Source organism: Otolemur garnettii, unplaced genomic scaffold (assembly GCF_000181295.1).
Source record: "Otolemur garnettii isolate 467f Iridium unplaced genomic scaffold, OtoGar3 scaffold00001, whole genome shotgun sequence".
Classification (NCBI taxonomy): domain Eukaryota; kingdom Metazoa; phylum Chordata; class Mammalia; order Primates; family Galagidae; genus Otolemur; species Otolemur garnettii.
In genome coordinates, this window is record NW_003852396.1 from 24,336,147 (window position 1) to 24,351,995 (window position 15,849).

Below are 15,849 nucleotides of genomic sequence, written 5' to 3' on the forward strand. Positions count from 1 at the left end.
GCCACTGGAGCCACAGGCGCCGAGCCATATTTTTTCTTTTTTTTAAGACAGAGTCTCAACCTGTCGACTGGGTAGAGTGTTGTGGCATCACAGCTCACAGCAACCTCAAACTCTTAGACTTAAGTGATTCTCTTGCCTTAGCCTCCCAAGTAGCTGGGAATACAGGTGCCTGCCACAACGCCTGGCTATTTTTTGTTGCAGTTGTCATTGTTGTTTAGTTGTCCTGGGCCAGGTTTGAACCCGCCACCTTTGGTGTATGTGGCTGGTGCCAAAACCACTGCACTACGGGTGCCAAGCCTAGTGCACAGTTTAAATATATTTTTATTTCATTGTGTTTTTTTAAAGACCAGAGAATGAAAGGTTTTAAATCTTTATACCTTCTTTGTTTATTTAGTTACTCTAGATATGTTTTATCTTCAATTTTTATCACAGGAAACTTCAGAGTGGACCTTGGATTACCCTCCCTTTTTTGCATGGTTTGAATATGTCCTATCACATGTTGCCAAATATTTTGATCAAGAGATGCTGATTGTCCATAATCTGAATTACTGCAGCTCAAAGACCTTACTTTTCCAGAGATTTTCTGTCATCTTTACAGATGTACTCTTTGTGTATGGTGTCCATGAGTAAGTCTGGGGCATGTCATTTTGTGTGAATATATTGAAGAAATATTTATGGTATTAATTTGTTCCCAATTTAGGGGAAACAAAGTTCATGTAATAGCAAATTCTAGAGTTGTGAAAAACAGTGTTGTGCTTTGAACTTCATGAGTTTAAAGCACTCTAGCTGAATCCTGTGTAAGAAATAAGGATGAGGTGGGGTTCCAAGGAAGAGGAACAGATTGTTGTGAAAAGAAATATCCTGAGTAAAGTTCAAAGGCCATCTCCCCCACCCAGAATAGCTCCAAATGCTTTTCTTTCCTTTTCTGCAGCAACCCCCCAGAAGCTTCTATTACCTACTCTATTTGTTCTTTTTTTTTTTGAGACAGAGTCTCACTATGTTGCCCTCGGTATAGTACTGTGGTGACACAGCTCCCAGCAATCTCAAACTCTTGGGCTTAAGCAGTTCTCTTGCCTCAGCCTCCCAAGTAGCTGGGACTACAGGTGCCCTCCACAACACCCAGCTATTTTTTTGTTGCAGTTGTCATTGTTGTTTTAGCTGGCCTGGGCCAGGTTGGAATCTGCCAGCCTCAGTATATGTGGCCCACTCCCTACCCACTGAGCTATGGGTGCCCAACCGCCCTTGCTCATTCTTATTGAGTAACTCTTGCTTAATACCTTCGCTTTTTTTTTTTTTTCCTGATACAGAGTCTCACTCTGTTGCCCTGGAGTTCAGTGCCATGGTGTCATCATAGCTCACAGCAACCTCACATTCTTTGGCTCACACCATCTTCCTGCCTCAGCACACCCCCCACCCCCACCCCCCACTGCAAGTAGCTGGGACTACAGGCACCAGCCACACCGCTTGGCTAATTTTTTCTATTTTTAGTAGAGATGGGGTCTCACTCTCGCTCAGGCTGGAATACCCTGTCTTTTAATCTGTTTGTAACCTGGCAAGAGTTGGAAGGAAGGGTGATTTGTAGTACATTCCTTTTACTTCAAAACATTTGAATTAAAGCTCCTGGGGAAAGTGTATACAAGCAAAAATGGAGGAAGAGTAGAATTAACTTCTATCTGCAAAGGAGAAGGAATAGTTAAATAATACTATTGAAATTTATGTGCCAGTTCCCAGAAACAGGCATTCTGTAGAGATTAACTTATTTGATTTTCTCCATTACCCTGTAAATTTACTAGTTCTTGTTTTTTTTTTTTAGAGACAGAGTCCTACTTTATCGCCCTTGATAGAGTGCTGTGGCATCACACAGCTCACAGCAACCTCCAACTCCTGGGCTTAATAATAGAATAATAGCTTTTCCCTCAGCCTCCCAGGTAGCTGGGACTACAGGCACCTGCCACAATGCCTGTCTATTTTTTTGCTGCAGTTTGGCCAGGGCTGGGTTTGAACCCACCACCCTCGGTATATGGGGCCAGCGCCCTACCTTCTGAGCCACAGGCGTGCCCGAAATTTACCATTTCTTTCCATAAGGAAACTGAGGCTGCATGGGGGAAAAGCAGAGCACCTATCCCAGTCTCTCTTTAACTGCCTTTATTATTTGTTTTAGATTTCTTTGTTTTTAGAATTTGCTGATACTCACATGTAAGGCATTTTAAAAATGTGCTTTTTATTTTTATTTAATTTTATTTAATTTATTTGTTTATTTTGAGACAGAGCCTCACTCTGTCACCCTGGATACAGTGCTATGGCATCATCAGAACTGACAGCAACCTCTAACTCTTGGGCTCAAGTAGGCCTCCTACCTCAGCCTCCTAAGTAGCTAGGGCTACAGGCACTGGCCATGACACGCAGCTAGTTTTTCTATTTTAGTAGAGATGGGCTCTTTCTCTTGCTCAGGTGGTCTCAAACTCCTGAACTAATGCAACCACTTTGGCCTCTAAACATATTCTATGTTCTTTCATAGAATAATAAACCCTCATATCAAAACTTTGGAACACACACACAAAGTAACCATACTTCCCAACCTATAGTTGTCACTATTAACATTATGGTGCATATTATTTCTGTCTTTTCTGTGTCTGAATATAATTTTTATAAAATTAAAAATGGAATCATACTGTTTTATCACCTACTATTGTTATTTGATAATATATCCCAACATGTAAATGACATGCTATTTTACATAAGGGGTTTTTTAATTATTATTATTTAGGAATTATAAGTTTGTGGTTTTTGTTTTTGTTTTTTGAGACAGAGTCTCACTATGTCACTCTTGGTAGAGTGCTGTGGTGTCACAGCTCATAGCACACAGCAACCTCAAACTCTTGGGCTTAAGCAATTCTCTTGCCTCAGCCTCCGAAGTAGCTAGGACTACAGGTGCCCACCACAGGGCCTAGCTATTATTTGGTTGCAGTTGTCATTGTTGTTTAGCAGGACCTGGACCAGACTTGAACCCACCAGCCTCGGTGTATGAGGCTGGCACCCCTACTCACTGAGCTATAGGCACTGAGCCAAGTTTGTGTTTTTTTTAATTATTTAGGAGCTATAAGCTTAATTTGGCTGGTATGATAATATATAATTTAGGGTCCTAAATCACTCCATTCTGCATTTTTTTTTACTCTTCAGGAATAAAATAGTATTGAGTACTCTCTCAATTTTCAATATCATTACTTTTTGAGTTTTATTATGCTATTTCTATTTTTAGGGTTTTTTGGTTTTGTTTTGTTTGTTTTGTTTTGTTTTGTTTTGAGACAGAGTCTTATTATGTCTCCCTTGGTAGAGTGCTGTGGTGTCACACTTCACAGCAACCTCAACCTCTTGGGTTTAAGCAAATTCTCTTGCCCCAGCCTCCCAAGGAGCTGGGACTATAGGCGCCTGCCACAACACCCGGCTATCTTTGTTGTTGTTGTTGTTGCAGTTGTTGTTGTGTAGCTAGCCCGCGCTGGGTTCAAACCCACCAGCCTCAGTATATGTGGCCAGCACCCTACCCACTAAGCTACAGGTGCTGCCCTCTATTTTTAGTTTTATTAAATGAAGATTTTGTTTCAGATCAACACAGCTGAAAGAGAGGCATGGTGTTTCTTTTGTTCTGTTTGTTTTTTTTTTTTTTTTCCAGAGACAGGATCTTCTTGCTGTGTTATCCATGCTGATCTCGAATTTTGGGGCTCAAGCAATCCTCCTACTACTGCCTCCTAGGTAGCTGGGACTGTAGGCCCAGCTTGTTGCCACCTTTGTAAGCAATCAAGAATGGCATGGCCTAGGCACAGTGGCTCATGCATGTAATTCCACCACTTTGGGAGGCTAAGAAAGGAGGATCTCTTGAAGTCAGGAGTTTAAGACCAGGCCGGGCAACACAGGAAGACCCTGTCTCCAAAAAAGTTAAAAAACAAACCAAAAAAAGGCTGGGTGTGGTGGCTCACACTTTTAATCCTAGCACTCTAGGAGACCAAGGCAGGAGGATTGCTTGAACTTAAGTGTTCGAGATCAGCCTGAACAAGAACAAGACACTATCTCTTAAAAAACAAAACAAAACCAAAAAAATGATGTAGACAATTTGTGAGGAATGGTTAATAAATGTTTTTCATATTTCACTCTGCAGAAATTCTGATGTTCCATTGAAGATCAAAGTTGTTTATTTTTTCATGATGTTTTAATGTAGGTGCTGTAAATGCATTGATGGAAAAAAAGCGGGGAAAGAACTTACAGAGAAGCCAAAGTTTATTTTATCAGTATTGCTGCTGTGGAACTTTGGGTTATTAATTGTGGACCGTATCCTTGATATTCTATGTACTGTTCTTATTTATGCTAATATGTGCTAATATAAGATTAATTCTTTCTATAATAAGGGTTATGAAATGTGAGCTGCTTTTGAAAATGTGTGTGGGGTAGATTAGTAGGCTTATAAAACTATGGTCTCTGTCCAACTTTACCAGACTCTGGGATTAGACCATTTTGTTTCTGAAAAATTAGTGGTGACGGCTGGGCGCCTATAGCTCAACCGGCTAAGGCGCCAGCCATGTACACCTAAGGTGGTGGGTTCAAATCCCCAGCCCGGACCCGCCAAACAACAATGACGGCTGCAACCAAAAAATAGCCGGGCGTTGTGGCGGGCGCCTGTGGTCCCAGCTACTTGGGAGGCTGAGGCAAGAGACTCGCTTGAGCCCAGGAGTTGGAGGTTGCTGTGAGCTGTAATGCTACGGCACTCTACCCAGGGGGACAGCTTGAGGCTCTGTCTCAAAAAAAAAAAAAAAAAAAAAAAAAAAAAATTAGTGGTGACATGTGAGAACCAGTTAAACTATCAATAAACATACTGAGATTTGCAAACTGTGTTTAAATTAATCTAATATACATATATTAAGTAGTTTTATAACACATTTTTTTTTTGAGACAGAGTCTCACTTTGTCACCCTTGGTAGAGTGCCGTAGCATCACAGCTCACAGCAACCTCAAACTCCTGAGCTCAAGAGATTCTCTTGCCTCAGCCTCCCAAGTACCTGGGACTATAGGCGCCCACCACAGTGCCCAGCTATTTTTTGTTGTTGTTGGTGGTGGTGGTGGTGGTGATGTTTGTTTAGCAGGCCTGGGCCAGGATTGAACCCACCAGCCCCAGAACATGTGGCTGGTGCCCTAACCACTGAACTACGGGTGCCCAGCCTAACACATTATTCTAAATACCTTTTATAGGAAAGGGTATATCACAATGCATGTGTGGGAACAGTCTGGCTTTCATGCTTTGGCCATCTTGGCTTACCACATATTAACAGGCAAAGTTCTAAAATTTAAAGGGTCTGAATATAATTAAAATCCCAACAATAGAAGCCTAATATTTTGCAGTTTCATAGAGATAGCCTGGTGTAGAGAAAAACACCCAGACTTTGGTTTCAACCTGACCTAAACTTAAATCTTACTATGTTGTCATAGTAACTCTAGGACCATGAGTAAATTAATGTCTCTGAGCCTTAATTTCTTTATCCCTATAGTTCATCTGTAGAGAGGAAATTCTAACTACCCCACAGGTTCATGGTGAGGCTTAATCAGTAACATAGTGCATATACTGTAAAGAGCGGAGTGCTGCATGCTTCAGTGGCTATTGGGTCCCTTTCTTTTTCATCCCTAATTCTAAAAAACAAAAATTTCCTCCCCTTAGCTGATGGGCCCAGATAGAAAAAAAAAATGGGAAAGTTTTCTGTTTTTCTTCTTAAATACAAATTTTATTCAAGATTTGACTGTTTATAGAAAATATATTTATGAGAAGTCTAAACTAGTAGTAATATTTTCTATTGATTTTACTTACTAAGAAAGTATTTGCAATTTCTGTACTCATTCAGTTGGCACAGTTTATTACGGTGTCCTCTGTTGTCTTTCCTTGACCTAAGTCCAGATATTCATTTCCAGTATAACGGTTTTTTATTTGGATTAATGCTACTCTCTATTGCACGATTATTTCAGGTAAACACAAGATTGGCTAGTTAGATATTTTCCCCTTTAGTTTAGTGGCAGTGTAGTAGGTGATGGGTAAGTTTATTTGACTAACTGCTTTGAGTTGCCAAGTGCTATAGACACTTTTACTGGGTATTTCTCACATCTTCCATCTTCTCACTTGACAGTAATTTTCTTCATTTTAATGATGAGAAAATTGTAGTCTAAAAACTTAGTAGTGTATGGCAGGCCTGAATTAAATGTAAGTTTCTGTGTCTGGTTGAGATCACTTATGTAGGAATGAAATCTCCAGCAGTTTTTACAATATAATTATGATGATGGTGCTTTACCATCAGAAGCATGAATAACAGTGTAATGGAAAATATGGGATTTGGAATCAGAACAGCTGTATTGTAATCCTACCTGATATTAATGAGCTCTATGACTCAGACAGGGCTTTACTCAAATGCATTGGCTGGTTTATATTAGGTATATTACATATATATATTTTTTTCTTTTTTCAGATAGGATTTTAATCGTTTGCCTGGTCTAGAATGTAGTGGCATCATCATAGTTTACCGCAGCCTCAAACCCCTGGGCTCAAGCAGTCCTTCTGCCTTAGCCTCCAAAATAGCTCGGACTCCAGGCACGTGCCACCACACCTAATATTTTCAAATTTTTTTGTGGACACAGGGTCTTGCTTCTGCTCAGGCTGGTCTTGAACTTGTGTCCCCAAGTAGTCCTCCTCCCTTGGCCTCCCAAAGTGCTAGGATTACAGACATGAGCCACCATGCCTGGCCTAATCTCCCTTTATAGAGGGTGAAATCAGAAACTCAGATTTCTGGGCCACCCTTCTATATACGAAGTCATAATCTGGGATTAGGGTTTAGAAATCTTCAAGGAATTTTGATACACCATCAGGTTTGTAAACCATTAACCAAAGGCAAGTCATTTAATCCTCTTAGGCTCAATTTTCTCATCCATAAAATGAAATTTACCTCTATATTCTTATTTGTAAGGTGAGGCTACTTACCTCACAGGGACTTTGGAAAGATCAAATTCAGTAGTCTACAGTTCTTTGTCAACTATAAATGTCTGGATAAACTTTTCTCTTTTTACCATAAAAAGCCACATATTGCTGAGGATGCAATCAGTGTTCAATGAGTAATTATGGGATGCTTGTTGAAAGAATCAACTACAACTTTATTTGCATCTTAAATAAGTTATAAAGTTGGTGACGAGAGATCTGGAAGCATCCTATTCTTTTTCCTTATTGTTCCTAAACCTACCTATTCTAGACCACACCCTTTGAAACAATGAGAGAAAGAACCTGGCCTCCCACAGTCCATTTGGTGAACAGCAGGACCATTATCTCATTTGATCCTTCCACAATTCCAGTGGGGTAGGTAGACTTCAGACTTCTTAGTTAAAGTCAATTGTTTTTCTTGGTTTTGTTTTAATCAGAATTAGTTCTCCTAGGTAGTTTGTTAGGATCAAGTGCTGTACCTGATTCCGTCAGCCTGATAGTACTATAGAAGTTACCTGATTGTAAGATTTAATAGGTTCTTTGGTAGCATAGCATCACATATATTCATTCATTCTCTCATTCCCAGATCTCTTTGGAAATTAACTCCAGCTATTGATTGGAAACCTATAAGGGGTGGAGGTAATTAAATTCTCTGAGCTTTGACTCCTAGGGGAGAACTTGTAGTATGTTATTACTGATGACATATCCTGCATTTCAGCATCAGGCTTAGTACTTAATAAATATGTGTTGAAATAATGGATTTATCAATCCATTAGAATCAGTATAGAAGATAGTTGTAATCACTTGCCTATGTTCTCCTTATATTGCTTGTAGAACAATTACCTTGAATTTTTAAAGCTTTTCTTTTTATTACAAAAAGTTTAAATCACATAAAAGTAGAGAAAAGAGTATGATAGTCTATACATATAGAGCATTTAAAACACATTCCAGATATATTATTTGTATTTCAGAATATTATCAAAAATAGCTATTTTCTTAATAAACTTTTTTAAAAGAATAACTTTAGCTTTCTAGAAAAGATGTAGAAATAGTATACCCTTTCCTCATTTTCTCATATTACCATCTTATATAACCATGGTGTGTTCATCAAGACTAGGGAACCAACATTGATACATTCACATTTTATCAGTTTTTCCACTAATGTTCTTTTTCTGTTCTAGGACTTAATCCAGGGTACTACATTATTTCATTTCATTTATCCTGAATTTTAAAGTGAATTTTCCCTTTTACATCTCCTAGAAAAGGCATATAGAAGGAGCATTTTTCTTTGCCGTTCTCCTACATTTCAAGCACATCTACCTCTACGTAGCACCAGCTTATGGTGTATATCTTCTACGGTCTTACTGTTTCACTGCAAATAAACCAGGCAAGTTTTAGTGATAATAGAGAAACAATTTTGTTTTCTCCTTTACTGTATTGACTTACTGGCTTGCATGATAAAAGGGTTTTTTGGTTGTTGTTTTGAGACAGTCTCACTATGTCACCCTGGATATAATGCCATGGCATCATAGCTTACAACAACCTCAAACTCCTGGATTCCAGTGATCCTCTTACCTCAGCCTCTAAGCAGCTGGAACTACAGGCACCCATTGCAATGCCCAGCTAGTTTTTATATTTTTGGTAGAGATGGGGTCTAACTCTTGCTCAGACTGGTCTCAAACTGAGCTCAAGGAATCTACCCACCTCGGCTTCCCAGAGTGCTAGGATTACAGGCATGAGCCACTGCGCCTGTCAATAAGAGGGTTTTGTGGCCATGCACAGTGGCTCATGCCTATAATCCTAGCACTCCAGGAGGCGGAGGCTGGTAGATTGCTTGAGCTCAAAAGTTGAGATCAGCCTGGGCAAGAGTAAGACCCCATCTCTACTAAAAATAAAAAAAGTGGCTGGGCTGATAACTCATGCCTATAGTCCCAGCTACTGGAGAGGTGGAGGCAAGAGGATCTCTTGAGCCCAAGAGTTTAAGGTTGATGTCAGCTCTGATGAACCCATGGCACTCTACCCAGGGTGGCAGAGTGAGACTTGTCTCAAAAAAGAAAAAAGAAAAAGAAGTAGAAAAATTAGCTGGGCATTGTGGTGGGCATAACCTGTAGTCCCAGCTACTCTGGAGGCTAAGGTAAGAGGATCTCTTAAACTCAGGAGATTGACGTTGCTGTGGGCTAGGCTGCCACCACGGCACTCTAAACTGGAGTAACAGAGTGAGACTTTGTCTCAAAAAAAAGAGGGTTTTATGAAGCACAATAAGTGCTCAGTTACTGATCCTAGAAATCCTTTACCTCTTCCCACTTTGCTTTTGCAACATCATAGAATTTATCATACTGTAGGGGGCAAGATATCTCTACTTTTAGCACATGTAGGTTATGGCTTTCCATGCTCCTGGTTAATGATAATGTTCCTTTTCTGTAGATGGATCTATTCGATGGAATAGTTTCAGCTTTACCCGTGTTATTTCCCTGGGACTGGTTGTTTTCCTAGTTTCTGCTCTTTCATTGGGTCCTTTCCTAGCCTTGGTAAGTCTTTTTTTTTTTTTTTTTTTTAATTTAAAGGGATGCATGGGCTTGGCGCCTATAGCTCAAGTGGCTAAGGCGCCAGCCACGGACACCAAAGCTGGCGGGTTCGAATCCAGCTTGGACCTGCCAAACGATGACAGCTACAACCAAAAAATAGGCGGGTATTGTGGTAGGCGCCATAGTCCCAGCTGCTTGGGAGGCTGAGACAAGAGAATTGCTTAAGCCCAAGAGTTTGAGGTTGCTGTGAGCTGTGACGCCACGGCACTCTACCCAGGGCAACAGCTGAGACTCTGTCTCAAAAATAAAATAACATAAAATAAAATAAAGGGATGCATGTTTTTTATTGGTGTCTGAAAAAAATAATAAAGCCAGGAATATTATGAAATAAGCAAAAGCTATTTTGTTATTACTCCTACCCAAGATGACTCCAAAGATAGGGTGGAACACTTTCATCAATTTTTGTGTATATTCAGATATTTGTATATGTATATGTTTAAATATGTATTACATACACACATACATAATTGATCCTTATTATTGCATGTTCTGTATTTGCAAATTCATCTACTTGATAAAATATATTTGCAACCTCTGAAATCGATGATTTTGCAATCTTTTGCAAACAGCAAACGTACTAAAATACCTAGAGGGTGGCGCCTGTGGTTCAGTGGGCAGGGCGCTGGCCCCATATACCGAGGGTGGTGGGTTTGAATCCGGCCCCAGCCAAACTGCCACAAAAAATATCCAGGCGTTGTGGTGGGCACCTGTAGTCCCAGCTACTCAGGAGATTGAGGCAGGAGAATCACCTAAGCCCAGGAGTTGGAGGTTGCTATGAGCTGTGATGCTGCAGTGTTGCCATAAGGGTCTCACAGAAAAGTGCTTATTAAAATTGTGTTTTAAATAAAGGTGACCATCTGCTTCCTCAGGCAAAATGGCAAGCTTTCTTTATTGCTGTTGGTTTATATAGGCAATCTTGTGCATGGACACTATACAGCAATGACCTCATAAATATTCATTACAGTCCCTCTGCACATGCGCACTGGACATCAGTGACTTCAGTAATCCATTTAAACATCTTATGACCACACGCCCTGTAAGCAGCTCCTCCCTGGTAATCTGATAATCCACCCAACATACACCTTTAAGCATAATCCTTTCTTTTTTTTTTTTTTTTTTTTTGAGACAGAGCCTCAAGCTGTCCCCCTGGGTAGAGTGCCGTGGCATTACAGCTCACAGCAACCTCCAACTCCTGGGCTCAAGCGAGTCTCTTGCCTCCGCCTCCCAAGTAGCTGGGACCACAGGCGCCCGCCACAATGCCCGGCTATTTTTTGGTTGCAGCTGTCATTGTTTGGCGGGTCCGGGCTGGGGATTCGAACCCGCCACCTTAGGTGTACGTGGCTGGCGCCTTAGCCGGTTGAGCCATAGGCGCCGAGCCAAGCATAATCCTTTCAACCTAACCCGGTTTAACGTAACTTAATGATGAACATGTTGTCAGTTATTATTTTCCTTGATCTTATCTGATGAAGCCTGAGGGTACGGGGAAAGAGACAATTTGAATGTCTGTTCTACTAACCTTGCCATTTGGAGGCAGTTACTTTGAATCTTTAAGCAAAGCATAGAGAAACTTCTTGGGCATACAGAAGTTTGTGTGCAAACCTCTGCTCCCATGTAGGCCTTAAGTCAGGGGGTGTTTTGCTGGAGCCTTTTATAAGGACTTCTCAGGCTGGACTTCTCAAAAGCCTTTCATGAGCCCAGCTTTTATCTGTGCCATTAGATACCTGTATGACATTACCATTCCCAGACTTGTCAGCAAGTGACCTTAGTCACTGTGACTTACCACAGATTAGGAACCTAAACCCGTCAGTAAGCGACTTTCATGTCACTTACCACAGATCAGGAAAGGTTACTCCATTCCCAGACCCGTCACTAAATGACCTTCATCACCTACCACAGATCAGGAAAGGTTACTGATGGTTATCTGGCCAATTTTCCAAAGGGCTTTTTCATTGGCCTTATAAAGTCAACCTTAATTCCTTAACACAGTCTGGAAATGCTATTCCAGCCAAAGCCTTGGTCATGTTAGGCCCGCAACTAACCTGGCCACATGGGATTCTGCCTCAGTTTCTTACAAGTATGCCTGCACAAAGTCTTTTCACTGCTCTCTCTCAAATGGCTTTCTTGGCCAGAGGCATATAGGCATTTCACCTATGCTACAGCACTCTACTGAAGGCGATAGAGTAAGACTCTGTCTCTAAAAAAAAAAAATACCTAGAATGTTCAAATGTTTTTCCTTTATTCCCTTTTTCCCCACCATGAAATCAACTAATTAATTTTAATTTCTACTAAAACTGTAAAGCACCACATCTTTTGTAGTCTTCCCTCCTGTCCCCTTCACTCCAGTACTTGGATAAGCTGCAGTGTTCTCCTTTGCATCTTGTAAATTCTTCCATTATTATACTTACAGCATAATGCGGTGAACTGGTATTCAGAGTATTTTAATGGACCTTGTCCCACTGGATAGTTAACAAGGTTAGGCAAAAAGAGGTTTTGTGAACTTACTTGAAAGAATAAAGACTGGAACCTAGACCTTATAACTTTCTACACTACATGCCATTGATAGTTCCCTAGTTCTCTTTTTGAATTTGGAAAAGACTGATGACTGTTTAATCAGTTTCATTTCTCTTTTCAACAGAATCAACTGCCTCAAGTCTTCTCCCGGCTCTTTCCTTTCAAGAGGGGCCTCTGCCATGCATACTGGGCTCCAAACTTCTGGGCTTTGTACAATGCTTTGGACAAAGTACTGTCTGTCATAGGTATGGCAGCAAGCCTTTTAAATTAGATTATGAATATTGAAAGAATGGTCATATGGGCTCGGCGCCTGTAGTTTAGTGAGTAGGGCATCAGCCCCATACACCAAGGCTGGCGGGTTCAAGCCTGGTCTCGGTCCTGCTAAACAACAATGACAGCTGCAACCAAAATATAGCCGGGCATTGTGGCGGGTGCCTGTAGTCCCAGCTACTTAGGAGGCTGAGGCTAGAGAATCACTTAAGCCCAGGAATTTGAGGTTGCTGTGAGCTGTGACACCATGGCATTCTACCAACTGCAACATAGTGAGACTCTGTCTCAAAAAAAATAATAATAAAAACAAAAAAAAGAAAGGATGATCATATGGAGAAACAGAAAAACATGCTTTGTGTTTTGAATACAGCCAAATTCTTATTCTCTAGTCCTGTCTTTCAGCTTTCAGGATGAACAGGAACAGTTCTTAAGACTGAGGCATTAGTGCTATAAATAGACTATTTTTCTTTTAAAAGTTCCCTGTGGTTATAAGGATATTGATCCTTTCCTTGGAAAAAAATACTTAGATTCTTTTTATTTATTTATTTATTTTAAATTTTTTAAATTTTTTTGAGACAGAGCCTCAAGCTGTTCCCCTGGGTAGAGTGCTTTGGCATCACAGCTCACAGCAACCTCCAACTCCTGGGCTCAAGTGAGTCTCCTGCCTCCACCTCCCAAGTAGCTGAGATTACAGGTGCCTGCCACAACACCTGGCTGTTTTTTTTTTTTTGGGGGGGGGGGTTGTAGCCGTCATTGTTATTTGGCCGGCTGGGCTGGATTCCAACCCACCACCTTAGGTGTATGTGGCTGGCACCATAGCCACTTGAGCCACAGGCACCGAGCCCTTAGATTCTTTTTAAAGGTAATTTTTGCCTTAAGTAAAACATTATTTCACCACCACACCTGGTGTGGTCTTAAGATTATAATATATAGGTCAGGTACAGTGGTTCATACTTGTAATCCTAGCACTCTGGAAGGCCAAGGTGGGAGGATCCCTTGAGCTTAGGAGTTGGAGACCAGCCTAAGCAAGAGCAAGACCCTGTCTCTACTAGAAATACAAACATTAACCAAGCATGGTGGCACACGCCTGTACCTTCAGCTCAAGAGGATTGCTTGAGCCAAGGGTTTGAGATTGCTGTGAGTTATGATGATGCCATGGCACTCTACCCAGGGTGACAGAGTAAGCAGAGACTCTATCTCAAAAAAAACCCCCCAAAAACAAAAAAAAACTTAATACCAGAAGCATTTTAGGTAGAACACTACAGAATTCATGAAATCTTGACTTTTAAACAATAAGATTTAGTAGGGGGGTTTTTTCCTCAAGGAATTGATTGGTAAAATATGATGTCCCATTGATAAAAATAAAATGTCTGTGGGCAGCGCCTGTGGCTCAAAGGAGTAAGGCACCAGCCCCATATGCCAGAGGTGGCGGGTTCAAACCCAGCCCCGGCCAAAAACTGTAAAAAATAATAGTAATAAAATGTCTGTTTAATTTGTAGGTTTGAAATTGAACCTTCTTGATCCCAACAAGATTCCCAAGGCCTCAATGACCAGTGGTTTGGTTCAACAGTTTGAACATACAGTCCTTCCCTCAGTGACTCCATTGGCAGCCCTCATCTGCACTCTGATTGCCATATTGGTAAGAACTCAACAGATAGTACTCATTTCTTGAGTATTCTCTGCTTTTCTTTTGTGTGACTGATTAAATTCCAGGATTTTCCAACTGTAGGATAAATGCCATGGTTGTAATCCTTCTGCAGACTGAAGTATTTCCTAGCAATTCTTAGAGTGACTTTGAATACCATGAGGAAGGATTACTAGTAAAGCCTTTGCGAGAGAGCCTCTTAGTAGCTCTTAGACCATCTGTACTCCCTGGGGAGAGGAAAAAAGAAAAGCCCAGGGAGGAGGAGACACAGATCATGCTGTGGATAAGGAAGAAAATGTTTGTGACAGGGACATCCAGATTTTGTTTTATCTTTCTCATCCTTGGTTAAATGATCAAAATTGCACATGGAATCTGGGTGGCATGGATGTTTTTTCTTGCTAGTGATAATGAGTTGAAAGTCCACAATGTCAGCTCGGCGCCTATAGCTCAACGGGCTAAGGCGCCAGCCACATACACCTAAGGTGGCGGGTTCGAATCCCCAGCCCGGACCCGCCAAACAACAATGACGGCTGCAACCAAAAAATAGCCAGGCGTTGTGGCGGGCACCTATAGTCCCAGCTACTTGGGAGGCGGAGGCAGGAGACTCGCTTGAGCCCAGGAGTTGGAGGTTGCTGTGAGCTGTAATGCCACAGCACTCTACCCAGGGGGACAGCTTGAGGCTCTGTCTCAAAAAAAAAAAAAAGAAAGTCAACAATGTCTTTGAGCATCAGCTAACAGTCTGATACAGCTATTCTCAACCTGTGGGTTGCGACCCCTTTGGGAGTCGAATGACCCTTTCCACAGGGGTCACTTAAGACCATCTTTCATATCAGATATTTACATTATGATTCATAACAGTAGCAAAATTATAGTTATAAAGTAGCAACGAAAATAATTTTTATGGTTGGGGTCATCACAACATGAGGAACGGTATTAAAGAGTCGTGGCATTAGGAAAGTTGAGAACCACTGGTCTAATATGAATCAGATACTGATAGAGGCTTCATTCATATTAATAGTTGGTTTTCATTATAACAATGAAAGTGAGGCCCAGCGCCTGTAGGTCAGTGGTTAAAGTGCTAGCCACATGCACTGGGGCTGGTAAGTTCAAACCTGGCCTGGGCCCACTAAACAACAATGACAACAACAACAACAAATAGCCAGGCGTTATGGCAGGCACCTGTAGTCCCAGCTACTTGGGAGGCTGAGGCAATAGAATCACTTAAGCCCAAGAGTTGGAAGTTGCTGTGAGCTGTGATGCCACCACACTCTACCCAGGGCAACATAGTGAAACTCTGTCTCAAAAAAAAAAAAAAAAAAAAAAAACCCCACGGAAGTGAGCTATAAACAACTCAATTCTACTGACAATAACATTCATCTTTAATTTTGGTTTTAAATGACCCAAATGTACTAGTAAGCCACCTGATCTCACTTAATTATGTAGCAGTGCAGATATAGATATAGGTAGTTAAGCTCTGCTGGCCTACTTGTTCACAGAGTTTTTGTGTTGTTTTATTTATTTATTTATTTATTTATTTTTGAGACAGAGCCTCAAGCTGTCGCTCTAGGTAGAGTACTGTGGCATCACAGCTCACAGCAACCTCCAACTCCTGGGCTCAAGCGATTCTCTTGCCTCTGCTTCCCAAGTAGTTCGGACTACAGGGGCCCACCACAATGCCCTGCTATTTTTTGGTTGCAGCCGTCATTGTTTGGCGGGCCTGGGCTGGATTCAAACCCGCCAGCTCAGGTGTATGGCTGGCACCTTAGCTACTTGAGCCACAGGCACTGAGCCTTGTTCACAGGTTTTAACAGAGGTAAAACTTTTCAAAAAAAAAAAAA

At 41.2% G+C, this 15,849-nt stretch overlaps 1 protein-coding gene across 3 annotated transcripts in view; it reads left to right on the forward strand.

The window, feature by feature from the left end:
• The window catches only part of ALG8 (ALG8, alpha-1,3-glucosyltransferase), a 33,404-nt gene that overhangs the window by 11,603 nt on the left and 5,952 nt on the right, over nt 1–15,849 (forward strand). For 2 of the 3 annotated variants that reach the window (XM_003780867.3, XM_023511892.1), the window contains exons 3-9: nt 433–626; nt 4,214–4,323; nt 5,936–6,003; nt 8,261–8,387; nt 9,425–9,528; nt 12,221–12,341; nt 13,866–14,005. In XM_003780867.3, coding sequence (XP_003780915.1) covers nt 433–626; nt 4,214–4,323; nt 5,936–6,003; nt 8,261–8,387; nt 9,425–9,528; nt 12,221–12,341; nt 13,866–14,005 — 864 coding nt within the window. Of the gene's footprint in view, nt 1–432; nt 627–4,213; nt 4,324–5,935; nt 6,004–7,271; nt 7,376–8,260; nt 8,388–9,424; nt 9,529–12,220; nt 12,342–13,865; nt 14,006–15,849 lie in introns of those variants that run through there. The other variant, XM_023511896.1, reaches the window with a different exon arrangement.